Below are 23,368 nucleotides of genomic sequence, written 5' to 3'. Positions count from 1 at the left end.
GAGCGTTGTGCCGTCCAGTTTACAAAGTACACTTATGTCCATTTTCTCAGATATTCCCAGGAGCTCCAAGGGGTAGGTAGAGCAACTATCAGAATCCCCTTTTTACAGATTAGAAGGTGGAGGCGCAGAGAGACACATGATTTGTCCAAGGAGATTATGCATGACAAAGCTGAGTCTAGAACTTCAGTCTCTCCACTGCTGGTTAACGCTTCTTTCCTCTAATCCTGCTCTGGTTGAGATAATGGCTTTTATGTGCCTCGGTTTCCATATTTGCTTTAGCTCCTCTGCTAAAGCTACTGGATTATTTTTTTTCTGACATTTTTGGTCAAGTGCCTATTGGTTGTATTTTCAAGATCAGAATTTCCCGCTGCTCTGTGGGCTAACAGGATCTACCATGTATTAGACAGCCACACTGTGAGAAAACGGTACTAAGTGATTTATGGACGTTGTTTAGTTTAGTTCTCATGACGACACTTGAAGTTGGTCTTATGCTGTCATTTTACTAATGAGGAACTTGTGGCAGAGTGAGGGCACACGAATTGGCCAAAGTCACACTGGGTTTCAGTTGTGGAGCTAGAATTTGAACCCAGAACAGACTTTACAGCCCCATGTTCCTAACTACAAGGCCTTCCTTCCTCAGATAGCTAAAAATCTTGCTTAAGGTCAATTATTGATTAGATCTGATTCTGCATTCCATAATTCCCTCTATTTCCTTTTTTTAAAGTGTTATTTGCGCATAGAACTTACAAAATTGCGTTTTGCACTAGGTGTGGGGGGGCCTCTAAGGATGAAGCTGAAAGGAGTGTATATTGTAGATACCTAGAGAACATTAAAGTTCATTATCCAGTAGATACATACATACTTACTTATATGTGTATACACATACATACCCACACAAATAGAGATTACCTAAAATGTATGCATGTATTTATACATATACATATTCCACTCATTTATTCAACAAATAATTACTGAGTACCCACTATGTGCCAGGCCTTCTTACTCTTCCTAAATTCAAGATTAATTTCATAAAACTCTGAGTTTTGAGTAGAGATTGAAAACATGCAGCCTGCAGGCCACATGTGGCCCATGTCTGGCTTTTTTTTCACCCATATATCTTTAAATCCCTATGGTCCCCACCACTCCCTAACATCTTCCACCCAGGCCCTCATGCATCTGCGCATTCTGCCTACCACTGTAGGCATTTGTGTCTCAGCCCAGGATTGAGACCTCTCATTTCACAGGCAAGGAAGCATGATTATAGATGGTAACTGGCTTCCCCAAATCCAGTCAGTAGCAGAGGCAAGACAGGAATTCACATCAACTGACTCCAAACCTGCAGATAAAATTAGGAGGCAGGGCAATATTATCTCCCTAACAATACTGTCTTCAACTCAACCATACCGATCTGATAGGAGCCTGTCCATTCCCTCTTCCTGGAAAGGCCACAGCTTCCTGGGTAATTCTTTAGGAACCATCTGCCAATGGAAACACGAGGTTTGCAAACATGGATTTCATAAAATTAAAACAGTGAACAGAATAGTCCATTAAAGTAACAATGATGGTGATAATGGTAAGTATTCTTGTTATCACTCTCCTTATAATGATGGCAGACATTTATTGAGAACTTACTTTGTATTAGGCACTGTGAAAAGGAGAAAAGTTCAGCAGGCCTGGGATGTTTTCTAGCTCTGCAATTAGTTTGTCAGTTAAACAACTAACAAAGGATCCCTTTCCATTCTCACTGTCAGATTCTCCACCAGAGCCACACACAAGGCCCACAGCGGGGTAGTGTTTATTGTCACTCTGTATGTTTGAGTTTACAATATCTTCCAACAGGGATTCTCAAACTTTAATGTGAGAAATATCCCCTCATGTTTAAGGACAGCTTGTATAAAATGCAGATTCCTGGATCCAACCCCAAGAGAGTCTGAGGAGGACCACGGGGTCTGAACTTGTAGTAAAATCCCCAAGAGATTCTGATACAAATGGTCCCCAGTCCCTACATTGAGAAACACTACATTGGAGACCACGCAGTATATTTCTTCCTAGGAACAATGTCCATGTGCAATTTAGAGTTGTCTCCAATTTCATCAAATTGCGCAAACCTGACTGTTAAAAAAAGTAACAAAAAATAAAACGCCACCCAGAATTTGTTTCTTCCCTGGCGCCATGGATGGCCATATCTGCAAGCACGCCTACTCTGTTCTGGGCAGACCTCAGTCTGCTCTGGGACCCTCTCCCAGGAGGTGGGTGGCTACTCACTGGTGGAAAGGGAGTGGCAGGGGTTCCAGGGCTGACACGGGCACCAGGCCCCGCTGACCCGTCACCAAGGACACGCCGTCCCACTCGGATCCGCCTTCAGCTATCTTCACTGAGATTAACTCATTCTTGCAAAGTGTCAAATACTCCCCTTCCTTCTCAGCTGGCTGAGCCACAGAGCACATGGCTCTGCAGAAGAAGTGGCCTGTAGATAATGAGAAAAGCCCTTCCGAGGAGTAGCAGGAAGTGAAAAGAGATTATCACCCAATGTAACGTTTCTATCCAGAGCCCAAATACTTTCCTTCCTGGGAGTAAAGCACACAGCCAAGAGGGGATGCTACAGGCGGTCCTTGTGATCCCAGGAAAACTGGCACCAGGAAAAAAAAAGCCACTGAGAGGAAATTCACTTAAAATAAACACCAAAATTTCTGAGTAATTTGTGAGAATAAGGTTTAAATGAGACTTCACCTTGAAAAAAATGAAACAAAAACTTATAAAAATATATTTAACAGAACTTCAATTATAATTGCAACCTCACACTTTATCTTAGGACCAACAAAGAACAAATTACATTGATTTGGGTGAATATAACCTCTCCAACCAAATTTTATAGTGGCACAGTATGAAATTCTTTCCTTCGTATATGATTTGTGCGATTCAATCAAGAGGAAAATCGTTTTGCAAAATATTCTATGCAAATCTGGCTCTTTCAATGTGTCTATGATGTCATCGGTTGTTAACTGGTTGGCTATAGCCCTGATCACATTCTTCTTTGTAAACAGAATGGTGGATGCTTCAAGCAGTTCCCCCACACCACTTTCCTCTATCTCATGAAATCCTGCAGGTTTTGCAAGATTTTCAATTTTATTTTACAATCTAATTATATCATATATTTAGAAAAGTGATTCTCAATCTTAGATACACATTACAATTATCTGGACAAATTTCAGAAAATACCAAAGCCTGGGTCCCCATCTCTGTAGATTTACTTGGCCTAGGTGGAGCCCTGGCATGGGCATCTTCTTAAAACTCCCCAAGTGGTTCTAACATCAGATCATCAGTGAGAATGGCCAACATAGCTGTTCATGTGATGTCAATGTTAAACTGAGAGAGAGGTTTGGAGTAATATTATAACAGGTGGATTTATTTGTGAATATTTTTATGTTTGAATGGTTTCAACAGCATCTGTTGGGAAATACAAGTCATTTTTAAATATTTACCATTTTCAACATATGAGTCTCCATAAATGCATAATGAGATGACAAAACCCAATTGCTTCCCTTTCTATCCTAATTATTTCAGGGACTCTAATAATAAATATCCAGATAAGACCCGCATCCCCACCACTACCCCATGCTCACCTTCCTGTATCAGGAGTCCCAGGTATATTGATTCCAGGTGTTTATCATCTGCTGACACCTGGATCTCTGTATCCTCCACCAATCTGCAGTTGAGCCAATACTTGTGGTCAAAGAGGAGATGCTCCAAACATGCAGATACGTAGCCTAAGAAGTCAAGCCAATGAGAATGCCAAACAACATGATTTCTGCCATTAGCTGAGCACAGACGAGGGTGAGCAAGCTCACTCCTGAAGTTCCCTCCCAGACCTTGATTCCCAACCTGACTCCATTTAACTGGAATTAGAAGAGCATAAGACGGGTAGCTAGAAAATTTCTAGAATGAATTGATTCTTCTCAGCATCTGTTGGGAAATACAAGTCATTTTTAAATGATATTTACCATTTTCAACATATTTTGAGTCTCATAATATGAGATGACCAAACCCAATTACCTTTTTCTAACACTTCCCTGGAGGAATCTCCAAGATTACAATGCTGACTCTGGGGGTTCCTGGTCCCCCTTTAAAGTTCTCCTGACTTGAGGTTGAAATTTCTGTACCCCTGATGATGCAATGGCTGGGGGTTTTCCAAGACCCACAAAGGAGTCATGATGTACTCAACCTCCCCGCTCTGACCCTCCACCTCACCCAGGCCCAGTAAGCTCTCCCTTGTTAAAACAGACTAAAAACTATGCAAATTGCAAAAGTCTAACAGTTATGTATAGTATTCTAAAAATGCCTATAAATGTGCATTATTTGCATTAAAATTTTTCTTCTTTTGAGATTTTCTCTCTTTCTTAAGATGCAAAAACCTGTCTCTTTCCATTCTGACTCTCCATTGTAGTGAGTTGGGCCTTCTGTATCTTCTATAATTGTGTTTCTCATACTTTAATGTGCATGCAGATCACCTGGGGACCTTATTAAAATACAAATGCTGGTTCACTGGTCTGGGGTGAGGCCTGGGATTCCGCTTTTCTAACAAGCCCCACGTGATGCTGATGCTGCTATAGTCCATGGAGCACACTTTGAATAGTGAGGAAGGATCTCTAACGGTCACAGAAGGAGGTGTGCGGTGTGGAGAGCAGAAAATCACCATGACTTAATAGAGGAGAAGTTACACCTTCTAGCCGTGAGCCATCTTGACCTGCCACCCTCACACATAGTCACTTCCTGTGTAAGTCTGCGTGGTGCCCAGCGTTTTCTGGGAGATGTAAAACGCACGTGAATTCAAGTGGCGTCCTCTTGCTTTGCTTGGTTTTGCTTTGCAATAATAACTTCCCTACCATGAGTTATTCTCCACGGAGTGAGTAGGTAAACCATTTCCCACCACACCGGTGCTGCTGCTATGCCCCAATATCCTCCTTTACCTTCTGGAAAAATCTGCAACCTGAGACCCCTTTAGCAGATAACTCCCCCATCTCTTTCTTTGACTCTTTTCCAAAAACATGGGATAAAGTATCTGGAAAACTTTACTCTTTTGAGAAGCTACTTTGATCTTATTCAGGACCGGTTCCTTCTTTTTTTCCCAAACCATCAACTTCGAATCTATCTCAGTACTTTGAATTTAGTAGATGATCAATAACTGTGTGCCAGTCTGATCGATTATCTCATAGTCTCTCCCTGAACACAAAGTGTTGCACATGGCATTTTACAATAATAGTTAATTTGCTTTAGATTCTGTTCCAGGCAGTTAGCAATATTTCAAATTTTAACCATCCATGTGAAGGCTCTGCCTCTCCTAATTATCAGAGCCAGATCAATTCCTCAGGTCAAGCCCTACAAACTTGCCAAGCTGTGAAGCAGGTGCTCCTCCGCCTGCCCACTCAGCCTCATACCTAAGTTCAGGTAGGTGGAGAACTTCCAGATTTCCTCCATGGTCTTGAAAGTGATGAGGAACTGGGCCTTCTGAGACTGGATACCCACCAGCCTTGCTGAGAGGTCCTGAATAAACAGAACGATGAGTCAGCCTGGGATGACAGCATCCTGCTAACAAGCTCACGTATGTACAAAATGCCTCATACGAACTTCTTTTTGTTTAATTGAGGTACAATTGACATATAACATTGTATTAGATTTAAGCGTACAATGTAATGATTTGATATACAAATATACTGTGAAATGATCACCACAATAAGTTTGGTTAACATCCACCACCTCACGTAATTACAAACTTCTTTTGTGTGATGAGAACTTTTCACATCTATTCTTTTAGCAACTTTCAAATATACAATATTGTTAACTATAGTCACTATGCTGTACATTGCATCCCCAAGACTTATTTATCCTATAACTAGAAGTTTTACCTTTTGACCCCCTGCACCCGTTTTGGCACTGATTTTTACATCACCAAAAAAAAAGGAAACAACCTAACGTTCATCAGTAGGAGCCTGGTTAAAATGAATTACAGTTCATCCATACAATGGAATGTTATGATCTTATGCAGCCATAAAAAAGAATGAAGAAGCTCTTTGTGTATTGATACAGCCTCCAAATACACACTGCTCAATGGAACAAAAGCAACAACAAAAAGAAACCAGAGTGTGGCACTGTGGGCAGAAAATGCTACCTTTTGTGTAAAACAAAAAGTGTGTGGGGGAGGGTGGAAGAGAACTCATAGAAGGCACCGTGGAAGCAAATTTGATTGTGAATATGTGACTAATAATTATTTTTATAAAGCTGGAAAACATAAAAACCAAAGCACCCGAAAATAAAGATCATCCACAATCCCTGCTCCTAGAGATCACCCATGTTAACACTTCTGTGTATTAACTTTGAATTTTTTTTTCCTATACATGAGTTTCTATGCAACTATTCTTATATAAATAGAATCACATTACATAAATTGTTTTTTAATCTTCTTTTATCACTAAACAATATTTTGTGGGGCCGGCCCCGTGGCTTAGCGGTTAAGTGTGTGCGCTCTGCTACTGGCGGCCCGGGTTCGGATCCTGGGCGCGCACCAACGCACCCCTTCTCCGGCCATGCTGAGGCCGCGTCCCACACACAGCAACTAGAAGGATGTGCAACTAGGACATACAACTATCTACTGGGGCTTTGGGGAAAAAAAAGGAGGAGGATTGGCAATAGATGTTAGCTCAGATCCAGTCTTCCTCAGCAAAAAAGAGGAGGATTAGCATGGATGTTAGCTCAGGGCTGATCTTCCTCACAAAAAAAAAAAAAATGTTGTGACCCATCTCCTATGTCATTATATAATCTACACTATTTTTAATGATTACATATGCCATTGTTGCATTAACATAATTAATTCTTAACGTTTCCTTATGATTAGACATTTTTGAGTCGTTTTAGTTTATTTTAACATCCTAAACAGTACTGTTATAAACATCCTATACCTAAATCTTTGTACACATCCTTGATTGTTCTGACACAAGTAATTCTAAGAAGTGTAATTGGGACTGCAAGGATATGCACATTTTCAAGCCTAAAATGCAAGAGCCAAACTGCGCTCTAGAAAGGCTATGCCGGCTTACATGCTCACAAGCGGAGCAAGAGGAGGCCTGCAAGCCCTTCCCCTTTTTTTAATACCTGAAAAAACAGGCCTGAATCACTGCCCAGACCTGGTTTTCCCCTAAAATCTTTCTCTGTTGCTTGCCCACGCTTCTAGAGTTGACTATAACAAGTGATGCTCAGAAAGTCCCTCTCCCCTCAGGCCAGGTCCTGCCATCAAACATCAACCCCTGGAACTCTGTCCTGAGAGAACCTTGGGGGAAGAAGAAGAGGACAGAAGAATCCAAAGGAAGAGCCCTAGGCCAGCAAAGACAGAATTCTGGCGATCTGCCACACCAGACCCCAAAGGACCCAGATCCTTGAGGGATGTGGATTCTGGTAATCAGGGAAGGAGCTCTAGGTAAAATTTGATTTACAGAGAATTTGCTAATTGCCAGGCACTTCAGCAAGAGCTTTATGAGCCTCATTTAACTCTCACAATAACCCTATAAAGAGAGTACAATTACATTACTTACTCCATTCCAATATACACTTTTACCACATTTAACCATTTCTGAAATAAAAGATAAGGAAGCACGGCATCATACTTAATTGGCAGCATTTATTTTCTTTTATGGAGGTATATAAAATGATGGTGCATTTTATAGCCAAATGGCATTATCCCTGTTTTACAGTGAAGGAGGCTGGGGCACAGACAGTTAAGGAATTTGCCCAAGGTCACCTGTGAGTATGCTGTGGCACCCTGATTGGATCTCAGATCCAGCCGCCTCCGGGCCTCAGCTTTGGTCTGCAAGCCTCGGCCCAGCAGGCCAGCTCAGTCAACCAAACCCAACCCCTACCCATGACAAAAGTGACTCAAATTAACAGAAACTCTAGGTGCCAATTAGCAGCTAGTGCCTCCAAGTTCCTGAATTCCAGAGATTTAAAAACAAAAACAAAAACACCCTTTACCTACTCTTTCTGGAGGAGATAGCACCAACCAAGCACAATGCCAAGCTCCCTAAACATACTGTCTCACATACTCCTCCCAAAAAACCAGACGCTATCTCTTTTGTTACAAGACAGATTGATAGAGCAAATTTCTTTCTTTAATTTCTATCAAATTAATACAGAGACTCTAAAAATAACCAGAACATATTAGTTTATTATGTAAAGCAATATTCTCCTTCCCCCACCTCTAACTACAACAACTTTTAACCATTTCTGACTTAGTTCTCCTAGTAGTACCTCCTGAACTGTAAATAATTTGATCATACCCTTCTTTCTTGGTTTAACAATTGAAGACACTATCTACTCACTATGAAAGATGAGGAATTGGTTTATTTACTTTATTGTCTTTTCCTCCTCTAATTCTAATATTTGTAGTTATTAACTTCTGACTGGCAATTTTGGTACTTAAAAAAAAAAGGACACTTAGTGGTTACCAGCAGCTGAGGCAAGGGGATAGAGGAGAGTTATTGTTTAGTGGGTACAGAGTTTCAGTCTGGGGTGATGAAAAAGTTCTGGAATGGATAGTGATGATGGTCACACAGCAACGTGAATGCACTTAATTTCACTGAATTGTATGTTTAAAAATGATTAAAATTGAAAATTTTATGTTATGTATATTTTATTACAATAAAATTCAAATCTGCCACATTAAAAAAAAGTATACTTAGTGAGGGTGGATGTTGTAATGATTCCCATTCTACAGAGGTCAAGTAACGTGGAAGGTCATACAACTAACAGTGGTAGATTTGAAACGAAATTTTCTGAGTCCAAATCCAGTGGTTGCCCCATTCTGAGTTCCTGCCCATTCTTGTTGAGCAGGGAATGTGTACATTTTCATTCATTCACACAGTCAGTCAGATGTTTTCTTGAAGGCCTACTTTGTTCCTGGCGCTGTCCTAGGTGCTGAGGAGCCTGGAGCGGACGGACACAAGGCAGGCTCAGAGTTTGCACCGCTCCGCCCAAGCTCACCTTAAACAGTGCACGCACCTCCTGGTCCTCATTCTCCAGCGCCCAAAGTCGCCTCCTGGCCGCTTCCTGTAAGGGGCCGTTTACACACCTCCTGGAGCGGCTCTTCACACTGAAGGAGAGCGTCAGATCTTAAAGCAAAAAGAGAGAGAAACATCAGGCTAGAAATGCAATAAAAGGGGAGAAAGAATTAGATATGCCCCAATGTTTCCCACACCCAAACCCTAAATTGGTGTCCTCCTTAGTTAGAGATTACAGGTGATCTTAATGATTCTCCAAGTACCTTCTTTAACATTTCCCCTCAGAAAAAAAAAATGCTGAAGTCTGAAATGTTCTGGAATCTCAGGAGTTAGTTCCTGCACTCGAGTTGGTTATTTCTGCTTTGTACAGGGTTTATTCCTATGCTGCCTGGCACTGAGGTGATGGTGCTGACATAGAAACAGCTAGGATATATATTTCCTCCTGTGGATGATTTGTGCAAGTTCCAGACAAACACTAACTTATCTATATTTATGGAAATGTATTAGTATGTCAAATTTATGCTATGTAATAGATACTATACACTTTATGCATTGTACATACACATATACATTTTCTAATCTGTTTCTTTCTGTTAATGCGTTTATTAATGTTTGTCAGGGTAATTGGCTAATGTAATGTCCATCTTTAATTTCTTCAAAATGCACATTCATTCAACCAATACTGTGAGCAGAAGCTGTTTTAGGTGCTGAGAAACAGCAGGAAACAAAATAAACGTGCTCCCTGTTCTCAGGGAGCTTGTATTCTCAGCAAGTACTCAGTTCCATGAGCACAATAATTTCAGATGGAGAAAAGTGCTATGAAGAAAATGTAAAAATATAGAGATAAGGTGATGGAGCACTTGGAGGGTGGGGTGTGCCTTCGGAGAGTGCTGTCCAGAAAGGCCACACTGAGGAGGTTCATCCTATAATTGCACTTTGCCATGTCTTCCTTAGACAATAAGTAGCAATCCTGTTAATAATTATCAAACACAATGAACCGAGAAGGCATCGGGCTGGATAGTCATGGAGGTCTCTCTTCTAGCCTTAACTTGCCAGGGCCTTTGCAAATTCCTGAGCACATTAGAGACGGCCCCTGTCATGCTGGCCTGGGTCCACAAGGCAGCCCTGGACTCCTACCTTTAAAAGGCCTGTCTTTAACCCAAAAGTCCTGACAATGCTGTGGCTGCAGACCAGCTCCAATAAAACATGCCCAACTGACCTGACATTGCTGGATGTTTGTTCCACTCGGTTCCTCCCTGGCCTGTGTCCTAATCTCATCCAAGTCCTCCGTCTTCAGAAGTCCGGGTCCAGCCCTCCGTCTGGTGGCCTCACTGTACACTGATCTCTAGGAGGAGGTGACCCGGGGAGGAGGAGTCACATGGCCCAGGGCTCAAGACTTGGCTGTGCCCTTGCTAAGTGCGCCACCCTGAACAGTTCATTACCTCTCTACGCTTGACTTTTCTCGTTAGCAGAATGGCTTGTAGAGTACCTATCCCACAGGGGTTTTAAGAGGCTTACTAAATGAGATTATGCATATAAAGCTTTTTGTTCAGTGCCTGGTACATATTAAATGTTCAATAAACACACTAAGCATTAGCAGTTGCCCTTTGCAAACCCCCCACCCTCACCCCAGTCCTCCAGCAATTACTGCTCTCGCTTCCCTCGTCTTGTCACACCTGTAACGAACATTGACTCAAACTGATTCTGTGATTCCTTTTCACCAAACCTGCCTCTCTTGTCCTTCCAAAGCCTGATCCCAACTCCCCTCTAGAATCTCACTCAGAATAGCCCCTGATGAATAACAGTCCCTTCACTGTGGCTCTCTGCCACCCACGTGAATCCTTGGATATGCAACTCAAAAGACCAGGATTCAGATAAGTAAACTGCTTTTGAGATCCAACTAGTAAGAGCTGATACTCAGAGCAGTCCTCTGGGCCTACTGCCGGACCCTACAGCGCCCTCCACATCACCAGCTGCACAAGACGGGGAATAAATTTCAAGTTCGCTCTAGTTTTAGTGTGAAATGCATTTTGTCATTTTTTTAATCCTTCTGAAAACCGGTCGTTTAATCATGATAATGTGTCTGATTGATTCTGTCTTTGACTCTTCCACAGAAAGGAGAGGTTGACTGCTGGAGCCAAGTCTCCCCTTGTCACTCTGTGACCTTCCTGGAAACAGCAACATGGCTGAAAATGCTGAATGATGGACAAGTTCAGCCTCAGTCAGTTAAGTTTCACCTACAGGAACTTTTGTTCATTGGCCTTCATGCGTTGATTAGTTAAATGCTGACTCCACTGCGTTCATGGAACAACAGATGGTGATTCAGCTTTTTGCAGGAGTGGCCCAAGCTGACAGACAGATAAGCAGATTGACACAATAGCAAGAACAAAGGACAAGGTTTTCCTCATTGTCAACCAAGAAGTTTGACCGAATTTGAAATGAGGAAATGAAAGCATCTGGTATGACATTTATACAATATCTATTTACATGAATTATGTCCTTTAAAACGTTCATAATGTTAATCTTTTTCACAAATCTATATTCTGTATGTCAGAGAGAAGTATATTTTTGGAGGGCAATAGAACATCGTGGTTACAAACAAGGACCAGGGATTGAGTCCCTTTCTCATCAGTATTAACTGTGTGTCAGTGGGGAGGCCACCTCTCTCTCTGAGCCTCTGTTTGCCACCTTCAAAATGGTGAGTTTGGTGCCACCTCCTAGAGGTGAGCACATGAGGATGAGAAGACTATGTGGGGATCATTTAGCACATGCTTGGCACATAGTTTTCCCTCAGAAATGGTCCCTGTTACTGTACAGCAGACACTGAGTCATCTACAGGGTCATCCTCAGAGTTTCTGGTACAAGGTTCAGCCCAGTGTAGCTCTCTCTAATGACAACTCTCTCTTTGCCAGCTTCATGAGGTCTCTGAAGGGGAACCTTGTGAGAGACGTGTACTGAGAATAAGATTTTTCTCACACTAATTTCAAAATCTTTTTCTGCTTCTGAATGATTCATACAGATGCCCTTCTATTCAGTCAATCTCACCACACATATTCAACCCTTTATTCACTTGTCCATTTATTTAACAAATATTTATTGAGAACCTACTATGTATAAGGTACCATGTTAGGTACTATGTGGAATACAGACATGACCTCTACATATTTACTCAACTATTCATCGTTTATTTACCAAACATTTTCTGAGCACCAACTATGTACAAATAATCCTTTTATATATATTTAGAATACATAATTATTCAAAAAAATTCACCCCTGCCCTTCAGCATCTTAAAATCTAACCAATAATATACTTTCTTTAATACAGAAAATATGTATGGAGCTCCTAATATGTGCCAGATTGTGAAAAGCTTTGAGTGTCAGCCTGAGAAGGTTTAACTTAATCTTGTAGGCAATGGAGAGCATTGGAAGATTTGTGAGCAAGTGAATATCATAGTCAAGGTCATGCCTACGAAGATACATTTGGTGGTGCCCAGAAGGATAAGAAGGAGGGATCATGTAGATGGGAGAGATAAGGAGGTTATTGCAATATTCTACATGGAAAATATATATGTTTTAAATAGGACTTGTTTTGCAGGTCTAGATACCTGGAGTCATGTTCTGTGGCAGGAAACATTTTTCCTTGTCTTCAGATGAAGATATAAACTCACTCGATGTGGTTGGATCCTTAGAAGGAGTTTCTTTACCTGGAGACGATCAGAGGAAAGATCATTTGTAAGAGGGTAAGCAAGCTATAAGCAAGGACTTCAAGTTTTTGTCAAGCAACGATTTTTCTCCAGGGCTGGTGGCATGGAAGAATTCTAGTTGTTATCACCATTGCCTTATAATTATTTAGTACTCAATTGTTATCAAAGAAATTTCATACATGCTATCTCAATCCTTCAGCAGCCTGGGTGTCCCCATTTTAATAAAAAAAAAAAAAAAAGGGGGGACGGCCAGGTGGCGCAAGCAATTAAGTGTGCGCGCTCCACTGTGGCAGCCCAGGGTTCGCCGGTTCGGATCCCGGGTGCGCACCGACGCACGGCTTGGCAAGCCATGCTGTGGCGGCATCCCATATAAAGTGGAGAAAGATGGGCACAGATGTTAGCCCAGGGCCAGTCTTCCTCGGCAAAAAAAGAGGAGAATTGGCAGATGTTAGCACCGGGCTGATCTCCTCACACACACGAAAATAAAAACAGATTCCCGGCCACAGGTCAGACTGAGTCTCATGGCTTAGTACACTGAAGGTGCTCAGTATATGTTGAGCCTACAAAGTCATTATAGATCTGACTATAGCAAGGTGTAACGCCAATGGCTGGATAATGGAAGTGCTTGACCAGAGCAAGGGAGAGTGGCATCATTGGGGAGCTGACTGGGGTGTGGTTTTAATGGCCCTGACATGTATGATTGTCCCCAGACTGTCCTTCTGTGTGCCACTAAATAGAGTCCTGTATGGGACTTCTCTCCTCCCCGACTCTTCAAAATGTTCCTGTCTTTGCAGCTGTAGAATTGGCGAGAAAAGGAGAAGAAAGAAGATGATGGCACAGGCTAGAGTGAGGGAGGAGGCTATTTTGATGGCAGAGAGTTAGAGAAAAGAGTGCAGCTATAAAGCATGAGGCAGAAGATGTAAGAGAATAGGAAGGAATTTCACAAGTCTTGCTATGGAATGTGGGCCTCCTTCACGGTATCCCCAAAATACAACTAGAGAACTCAAGTCCCGAACACATTACTTTTGGTTACTCTGTTCTTTTGAGCATGAAACTGCTCAAGGATCATACCATGGAGTCAGAATATTAAAAGCGTTACTTGGTCCTAGAAAGAGGGGTTAGGAATTGTGGCTCAACCACTACTTCTGAGTCAACCATTTAATTCCCCCAGTTTCTTCAATTGCAAAATGATGGTGGGTCCAAGTCAACCAGGCCTATCGCGTTTGCATTCCGGACCTGTGCTTCTGTTGATGCAGCCCGAGAGGAACAGGGGACAGAGCAGCCATGCTCCCTCCAGTCACTGCTGGTTAGTGCTGAACCCAAATCCTCGTGCTGCTGCCAGGAGTCCCCCTCTGTGCCTATGCAGCCAGATTTTGAGACCCAAGGGGAGGACCTTCCAGTGCTTCAAAGCAGAAGCAGTTAACACTTTTTTGGGTGATGTACAGGGAGAATGAAATAGATTTTGGCTTGAATAGGCAGAAGGAGGGCCCCATCAGCTCACAGCTCTTCATCCAGTGAATCTTGTTAGGGGTCAGTGCTGAAATCTAAGCAGCTTAGCTGGAAAGCTGGCAGTGATGAGCTATCGTTGAACAAGATCATTTTGTGGTTCTGCCTCCAGGAACCAAAAGTAACTGTAGCCAAAAGGCACTGGCTTGGGAATCATGAGATGGGAGGTTGAGCACAAATCAGATTCTCCCTCACGTTAGTTAAGTGGTCTTGGGCAAGACGTTTCATCTGTCCGTTTTTTGAGATTTCACTTTTCCCACTCATAAATGAGGCATTGATCCCAGTTAGTGCTTCTCAACCCTGGCTGTCTCTTTGAATCGCCCGAGTTGCTTTGTAAAAATACCGGCGCCTAGGCCTCATCTCCAGCAAAGCTGATTTATGTGGTTTGTAGTGCAGCCCAGCCGTAGCTATTTTTATTAAGTTCCCCGAATGATTCTAATTTGAGCCAGTGTTGAAAACCACATGTCTAGATTGGTGCTTCTAAACCTTTAATGTGGGTATGAATCACCTGGGATATTGATAAAATGCAGATTCCGCCTCAGTGGTTGAAAGCTTGAGGTTCTGCGTTTCTAATATGATCCCAGGTGATGCTTCTCCTGGTCCCAGGATCACACTTGGAGTGGTGCCTGCTTCTCTACTCTAGGACGAAGTTTGGAAACTGGTAGACCAGAGGCCACAGGCCATAGCAAACCTACAAACATCTCTTTTCTTTCTTCTTCCTTCCTTCCTCTCTCTCTTTCTTTCTTCCTTCCTTCCTCCCTCCTTCCCCACCCCCCTCTTTCTTTCTTTCTTTCTTTCATTCTTTCTCTCTCTCTCTCTTTCTTTCGCCCACACAGTGCATTTTTAAAGTCTGAATTCCTTGACATCATTTAGAAAGCGGGATATTTTACATAACTCAGATGCTCAGCTTTGCTTTGAAAACTGGAAGATCTGTAGCCTGAGGCCCTCGTTCTCATGTGGCAGTAGTCCGCTGGGGCTGAGTGGTTGCCACGCCTTTACAGGGCATTTGTTCTCTGGCCACCGCAGTCCCCACACTGTCAGGTCACTCACTTACACCAGGCCCTGGCAAACTTTGGGAGTGTGTCCCTGCTGTAAGACTGCATGAGAAGAGACAATGGCCTGAAGGCAATGAGGGCCCATGAGGTGAGGGGAGAGGGCGGGGCACACAGCCCTCATAGGATGTGTGAGGTTTAGAGCAGAAAATCGCAGTTTCACAGAACGTGATTTGTGGACAGTCTGCATCAGAATTACTTAGGTACTTGTTTTGTAAAAGATGCCTGTACAAAAATACTTGTAGAAAAATATAGAAGAATATCTGCATGACTTGGAGCCAGTGATTTCGTAAACAGGATGGAAAGAGCATTACCCTCCCCCACAAAAAAGTGGGTAAATTGGAATACATTAAAATTAGGAACTTCTGTTAATCAAAAGATGCAATTAAGAAAGTGAAAGGTAAGTGACAGAATAGAAAAATTATAGACAATATATATATTCATTGAAGAGCTTGAATCCAGAATATATAAAGAATGCTAAAAACCTTTAAGAAATAGGTAGTCAACCTGCCATAAAAATGAGCAAATGGCTTAAATAGGCATTTCACCAAAGACGATATCCAAATGGCCAAATAAATTTATGAAAACTTTCTCAAGCTCACCAGGGAAATGAAAACTAAAACCACACTGGAATACCACTCCACAGACTGGGTAAAATGCAGACAGATAAAGCCAAGCGTGTGTTAGGATACACAGCAACTGGAAGTCTTACACTGCAAGTGTGAGAATAAATTGTGAAAATTTTCACTTTGGAAAACTCTTTGACAGTATCAATTCAAGCTGAACATAGATTCAACAATTCTACTCCTAGGTATATACTCAAAAGAATACATGCATACGTTCACCAAAACAAATCTACTAAAATATTCAGAGCAGCCAAAACCTGGCAACAACTCAAATATTCCTCTACACTAGAATAGATAAGTAAAGGATAGTGTGTACAATTAAATACAACACAGCAATGAGAATAAACGAATTACAGCCACAGGAAGCAGCATGAATGGATATCTTCACCTTGTATAAATTCACCAAGCTGTACACATATAATTTCATACACAATTCTGTATGAATGGTAAATTTTAATAAAAGATGAATTAAAAATATTCCTAGAACCCTTCTCTACCTACCTTACCTCAGAATATCTAAGGGTAGAGTCTGGAGATGTGCATTTTTAATTAGCACTTTGGGGATTTCTGATGCCGTCTAGAGTGTGAGAATCTCTGGAGTAGAAAGAGCCAATGCACCAGAGGCCTTGGGACCCACGAGCCAGAGGGTGGCTCCTTGAGAAGCAACAAGGAACCTAGAAATTAGAGTGAGCTCTTTGATAGGAAGAAGAGTTAATAGTTGCACAGGGATTTACAGTATACAGAGTTCTTTTACACAAGGAATTATATTTCAACATGAAGGAATTCGAAGACTTGAGCTGGGCCTTGAAAAAGAACCAGAGATGATTCAAGGCAATAAAAAACTATCATGTAGAATTAAATACTTTAGGAAAAATATACAATTTTTTTAGTGACAGAAAGGACATCAACGAAATGATCCATGGTGGCTATTGCTGAGTCATTTTTTTTTTTATAATTTTATTTATTTATTTTTTCCCCCAAAGCCCCAGTAGATAGTTGTATGTCATAGCTGCACATCCTTCTAGTTGCTGTATGTGGGACGCGGCCTCAGCATAGCTGGACAAGCAGTGCGCCAGTGCACGCCCGGGATCCGAACCCAGGCTGCCAGCAGTGGAGCACGCGCACTTAACCACCAAGCCATGGGGCCGGCCCCTGCTGAGTCATTTTTAATCACGTTTTCTAGACTTTTTTCTACTTTCTAAATGTTCTGTAATGGTCATGCATTTGTTTTCTAACACTGGAGGCAGGTAGAAAAGTGGCTTGGAACAAAGACTCTGCAGTCAGACAGTCCTGGACTCAATCCCTGGCTTCTTCATTAGCCATGTGACCCACATGAACCCAGTCTATGCGGTTCAGATAGGGCTGACTCTACCCTTACCTCCAAAAGTGGGCACATGACTCAAGCATAGGCCAATCAGGCTATGCTGTGCCATGGCCATGTGACCCAAGTTAAGCCAATGAGAACTGGTCCTAGGACCCTCATCAGCACTCTTAGGGAAGAGAAGATTTCTTTCCACAGCACTTGAAACTGTGAATATGACAGCCTGGAGCTGTGGGGCCCACCACAGGAAGAAAGCCTGCCTGAGGTTGAGGCCAACCCAGTTCAAACAGAGCTTAGGAAAGACAACTTCCTGATAAAATCATTTGAATATCTTGATCCAGCCATACTTCAAACAAACAGCTCCCAGACTTTTCATTTATGAATCAATAAATTACTTTTTGTGTCAGCTAGTTTCATTTTTACTATTATTATTGGTCAGAAAAAGTTACTAACACTCAATTCAAAAAACAATGAGATTTATTTAAAAACTGCCAAACTGCCAAACACATTCCAAAGTGGCTGTGCCATTTTGCATTGCCATCAGCAATGTGAGAGAGTTCCAGTTGCTCTACATTCTCACCAACACTTGACAATATCAGTCTTTTTAAGTAGCCATTCTAGTAGGTATACAGTTTTATCTCATTGTTTCAATTTGCGTTTCCCTAATAACTAATGATGTTGAGCCTTTTTTCTCACGTGCTTATTTGCCATCCTTATATTTTCTGAGTGAAAGTGTCTGTACAAACGTTTTGTCCCATTTTAATTGAGTTATTTACCTTCTCATTACTGAGTCATAAGAGGTTTCTTTTCTTTACGTTCTGGATACAAGTATCAGATATGTGGTTTGCAAATATTATCCCTAGTTGGCAGCTCGCCTTTTATTTTCTTGGTAGATTTGTATGGGTGGGGAAAAGCATGATTACCAGAAAGAGATCAGCAGGATGGAGGGATGAGTTTTGCATGCACACGAGACAGCAGAGGCCAGCCTGAATGTACCAGAGAGGTAGGTGATCATAGGGCTAAAATTAATACAGTAGACTCAGGACAGGGAGAGCATTATAAGGCAAGCAGAAGAACTTAGAACGGATGCAGCAAGCAATAGGGAGTCATGAAACATTCTTGAGCATGGGAGTGGCATAATGAAAGTGGAAATTCTACCCGAGGTGGCACAGGAAGGACAGGGAGAGAGGAGGAAGAGAGGCAGGCAGGCCAGCTGAAAAGCTGCTGTGGCATTCTAGGGGTCTAAGTGTGAGAATGCAGACTGTGATCTTATCAACGAGAAGTGAGAGAATAGACTGAATGACGTATTTTAAAGTCAGAAGAGAGAAGGCATCTCCACATATTGAATGTGAGGGATAACAATGAGGAAGAGGCAATAATCATAGAAAATGAATGTTAGAAGAGATTTAAGAGATCATTTAGTTCCACTCCTAATTTTGGTATTGAGAAACTAAGGCCCAGAGACGAGTGGTGATTTTACCAGGGTCACACAGCAAGTTAGTGATAGAGTCAAAGGCCATCCAGATCACTGGGTACAGACCTTGCTGTTTCCACTACATTAACCTGACCTCAGTCTCTAATCCAGGAAGCATATCACTCACAGAACTTGCTGGAAATGAGACTTCATGCCCATTTCTCCTCTCTCAGTCTCTCCTTGCTCCTACCCACCCACCACCACCTCCGACTTTAGGAAGAAAACTAAACAGTAAACCTTTCCCTGCGTGATTTTTTTCTCCACCCACGTACTTTTTCCTCCTTCAACCCGACAGCATACCACCAGCAGTTTTTATGATGTAAACCCACACTGTCCTGGCTGGAACAAACATCAAATTAGAACTGCAGCTACGTCCATCTGCGTGATATATCTCAGATCATAATGTTGAGCAAAAAGAAACCAAGTTGCATAGTGATATCATTTTGTCTAAGTTTAAAAATCTTCAAAATAAATTCTTTGCAGTGATTATGAGTACATGAATATGTAATAAAAGCACAAAACCACTGAATTCATGAAAATGATTAATTTGGGGGAGGGAGAGAGGGGATGAGATTGGGAAGAACTACCAGGGGATCCTAATTGTATCTTATGTTTTATTTTTTCAAAAAGTAAGAGAAAGGAATAAAGAAGTTCTGAATCTCATATGGCAAAAAGTAGAAATTTGCTAAAGCTAGATGGTGGGTTTATTGCTCTCATATTCTCTATTATCAGTAAGTTCAAAATGCCTGACAAGTTTTTTAAAGTTCGAATGTGAAGCATCATTTACTCTTGTCGGCATACATGTTCCATCTCCTATTATTATCCTGATGATTCGCATCTACCAAAAAGGTTGAAAGTAAAGTTACAGGCACCAGAGATCAATGGAGGCAAATGTTTCTCTCCAACATCCTCTGTTTAAGAGTGTAAGTCTGCCTAACTCTTCAAGCAAGCGTTGAAGATATGGGGGAGGTGCTAGAAGCTTTTAGACCAACGAACTTTGATATGACATGCTCTGTGCCCCTAAATGAGCAGCTACAGTTTGTTATTAAACAATGGCAAGAATCTCCAAGGGTCCAGAAAGTCAGAGATGATATCAGTTGGCCGGACACCCACCCTCTCACCATGTGCAACCGGGAGATTTATGTGAGCAGACGAGCAACATCACAGGGGAACGGATGCTGCAGGCAGACGTGAGAGAACGCAGCATGCCGGGGGTCATCAGAGCCAACATTCAGCATTGTGTCACACCGCAGCAAACCAGCTGGGCAGCTGTCCGGGGCTCCGTGCTATCAAGAGCCTTCTCTTTTCCTGCCTCCCTTACCCGAGGACTGTCGGTCCTCGCAGTTTACTCCCACTTAAAGAGACACAATGGCAGAAGCAGCCAAAGAAACATGAGCACAGACTCCTACTCCACTGGAGTCAGAATTAGGAAGAAGGGATGTGGGAGTGGTTCCTATTAGCTAACAATAAAACAGCCCACAATTACGGAGGAGTTCTCAGAAGCTGGACCCTGGGCTCAATCCATGAGATGAAATATCTGATTTAACAGTCACAAAAGCTCCATATGATAGATACTACCATTAGATCCAGTTTACAGACAGGAAAACTGAGGTTCAAAGAATATAAGACACTTGCCAAAAGTCACACATCTTTTAAGTTGTTCCAGGATGTGTCTCATACTTCATTCCATTTCTCTAGGACAAATGGAGGAACCTAGAAGGGAATGTTTATATCAACTGGCCTCAGACCTACAGCACCCATATCAACCTCCCTAGGGGAAGGCCCTACAAGTATGGAGAACGGTAAGGGGGGATAGCACAAAAAGCCTCAACAGAATAGCAAGCTGACTCTTGGTGAAAAAGTGAATCCGGGATGCCAACTAATTATCAATGGCAAAAAACAGATGAAAGAATAAAATAATTGAATGATAGTGTCATAAGAACTTTGAGGATACTTCAATATTAGTTGGTTGTTTTGAGCTGCAGAACTCCTTTACATGGAATCTTGAGCTGAAGGACAGAATGTCGAACAGAAGCAGAGCTGCTCCAGCTGAAGTTGGGGGTCAGGGAGTGGGGGCAGAGCTCCATAAGACACCTCCGCAGGCTGAGTTTACAACCTGTTCACTTTATAGATGAGCAAATAGAGGCCTGGAGAGAGAGTGTGATATGCTATGGCCATAGAAATGTAATTAATATGGCTAACATTTATTGTGCTTACTTTACTGCATGCCAGATTGTTTTATGTGTTTCACACGTAGACTTAATCCCTGCCACAACCCTATGAGGAAGGCATAATTATATCATAAAATCTACAGATGAGGAAACTAAAACCCAGAGTGGTTAAATAAATTGCTCAAGGCAAGTCAAAGAACCAAGATCAAATCCAGACAGGCCTCAAGGCCAGGTGATCAACCACAATGATGCCTGCCCCAGTGGAGGGAGACTGAGTCAGATCTGGAATCTGGTCCTCAGCTTGCAGAGCAGTGATCCTTCAGGCTCCCCCACCCTCGTGCTAGGTCTGCACCCATGGGGCACAATGACAGCAGGATTTAGGAGGAGAATCTGAAAAGTTTGTAAATCCCAGAAATCTGGAGAAGCAAAATGTTTCATAGCAGAAGGCTGTGCCTTTTGTGCCAAGGGCATTGTGTGGGACTTTATTTGCGTATAGTTTTAGGTCGGGGGTGGTCTTAGTCTGGGAGCCTCCTCCTCCTGGAGGTGCCAAGGTCCCTAGGCTGGGACTTCAAACAGAGGAAGCAGAACATGGCTGCTTCAGGTTTGTTTTAAGGATCTCTAGTGCCTTTCACATTGTGAGCCCAGGTCACAAGACTATAGGGAAAAGTCATCTGTCAGAGAGTAGACAGCCCTTGGCTGAGAATCTCCTGGGCTCCCTTCCAAGGAACTGTGGTGATGCTCCAGGAAGATGTGGAATCCTCACAAGGGTTAGGAATGATCCCTTGGCTTAACACTCTCCATCTCCCAAGCAAGTCCTCTCCCAATCCATCTCCTTCCCCCAAAGCCAGCACTCGTCCTGACAAATGCCATCCTCGAGACCACAGGGCCCCACCTTGGCCCTGCTCTGAAAAGAAGCAAGGAGCTTGCATTAGGGTGACCAGCGATCCCGATTTGCATGGGACTGCCCCAGTTTTAGCACTGACTGCATCCTGGGTAAGCCCTCGGTCCCAGGCAAATCAAGATGGTTAGTCACCTACATCAAGTCTCAGATGACTTGACAATTTCTCAGAGCAACAACTCTCCATGGCCTTAACTGGACATACCAAAAAAAATCACACTGTAACAGGTAGGAGGCAGGAAACTGCCTGTTTTTCTCCAGTAACAGCAACCCTGATGAAAATAGGGTTGAGTGACTGAGGCCAAGTTTATGACCGCCTGTGGTCCCAGAGGAACTCACTGCCTGAGCTCTCTTCCTGACCTAGGGAATCCTGGGAAGCAAGGAAGGAAGGAAGGGCTTAGTCACACCCTGGGAGTGGCAGCCAAGAGCAGCACTCCTTCCTCGCAGAGCCAGCTCAAAGCCTCTCTCTTCAGGAAAAGTAGATGCTTCCCAGGCTTCACTCCCTTTTCACAAAGCCAGAGTGACAAATACTGAATGAGGGAGGGAGGGGAGAGCCAGCACTCACAACCATCTCCCCATCTTTGGAAGAGCAGCTTCCCCACCCCAGCAGATCCTTGAGCCTTCACTGAAACAGCCAACTCAGCCAAGCCACAGGCTAGAGTCCCCCAGAAAACTCACCTGGGCTCCAGGGCAGACTAAGCTCCCCGGGGATGCAGAAGCAGCCACCCATGTGTGCACCATCCTCCTCAGGCCGAGACCCCTGGGAATATCAGCCAGAAGAGCGCTGGGAGGGTACAGCCTTCCAACTGTGTCCCTCCTCCCAGCTCCTCCCGGACACACAAGGGACCAAGGCCCCTGCTCAATGCACAATGCAGCCTTTGATATCCTGGCTGCAGCAGGAGGCCCAGGGAGGGTGGGAGGGGCAGCCCAGCCCTCAGGACCCATAGCCTGTGCACTGTCAGGCCTCTGACTGGGGAGCAGAGCTCCTCCCTGCCTCTCTGCAGATTGCTTCATGCCTATCAGGCTGTGGTACATTCCTCACATTCTAGGATTCAGATACACAGTTTGGTTCCTGTGGGGGCGGTCAGGGCGGGGGAGGAGGGCAGCGAGCATCCCAGGAATCAAGGCTGCTGTTCTCACTCCCTCCTGACTGACTGGCGCACACTGCCACTGGGAAGGGATCCCCGCCCGGCCTCTCTGCAGACACCTCCCTCGGCTAACCGGGTGAAGCTGGAGCTGTGGGCGCAGCATCTCACTTCAACCCCAGGAGCATCAACGAGCCCACCCCTCGCTGGTGAACGTGCAAGCCCCCAGCCACTGGCTCCCATAGTCTTGGTCAGAAGGAATCCAGGAAGTTATCTGATGGAGTGCAGCATATTACAGATGAAAGGACAGAGGACCAAGCATGTTAAGGCTACAAGTATGCACAAAAACTGGTCACACCAGACCAACTCCTCCTCCATTTTGGATAAGGAGCAGAGCAGGGGAATGCAATTGACACGGTGTGGCTGAATTTCAGAAAATCTCCCAAAAGAGATGGAGAAAATATGGCTGAATGCCAACAAGGTTA

At 43.2% G+C, this 23,368-nt stretch overlaps 1 protein-coding gene across 4 annotated transcripts in view; it reads right to left on the bottom strand.

Annotated features, from left to right (window-relative positions):
- Nucleotides 1-22,637, bottom strand: part of SH3TC2 (SH3 domain and tetratricopeptide repeats 2) — a 62,289-nt gene extending 39,652 nt beyond the window's left edge. For 2 of the 4 annotated variants that reach the window (XM_087429588.1, XM_087429590.1), the window contains exons 1-7: nt 22,477-22,637; nt 12,652-12,750; nt 9,028-9,155; nt 5,436-5,541; nt 3,624-3,767; nt 2,266-2,488; nt 1,405-1,478 (exon numbers count right to left, since the gene is read on the bottom strand). In XM_087429588.1, coding sequence (XP_087285714.1) covers nt 1,405-1,478; nt 2,266-2,488; nt 3,624-3,767; nt 5,436-5,541; nt 9,028-9,155; nt 12,652-12,750; nt 22,477-22,528 — 826 coding nt within the window. In that variant the 5' untranslated portion in view covers nt 22,529-22,637. The remainder of the gene's footprint in view (nt 1-1,404; nt 1,479-2,265; nt 2,489-3,623; nt 3,768-5,435; nt 5,542-9,027; nt 9,156-12,651; nt 12,751-22,476) is intronic. The other 2 variants (XM_087429589.1, XM_004428668.3) reach the window with 2 other exon arrangements.
- Between the last annotated feature and the right edge of the window lie 731 nt (nt 22,638-23,368).

Source organism: Ceratotherium simum, chromosome 4 (assembly GCF_057802395.1).
Source record: "Ceratotherium simum simum isolate JZ-2026a chromosome 4, ASM5780239v1, whole genome shotgun sequence".
Lineage (NCBI taxonomy): Eukaryota > Metazoa > Chordata > Mammalia > Perissodactyla > Rhinocerotidae > Ceratotherium > Ceratotherium simum.
Note: the sequence above shows the minus strand (reverse complement) of the source record. Positions and strands in the feature narration are given on the sequence as shown.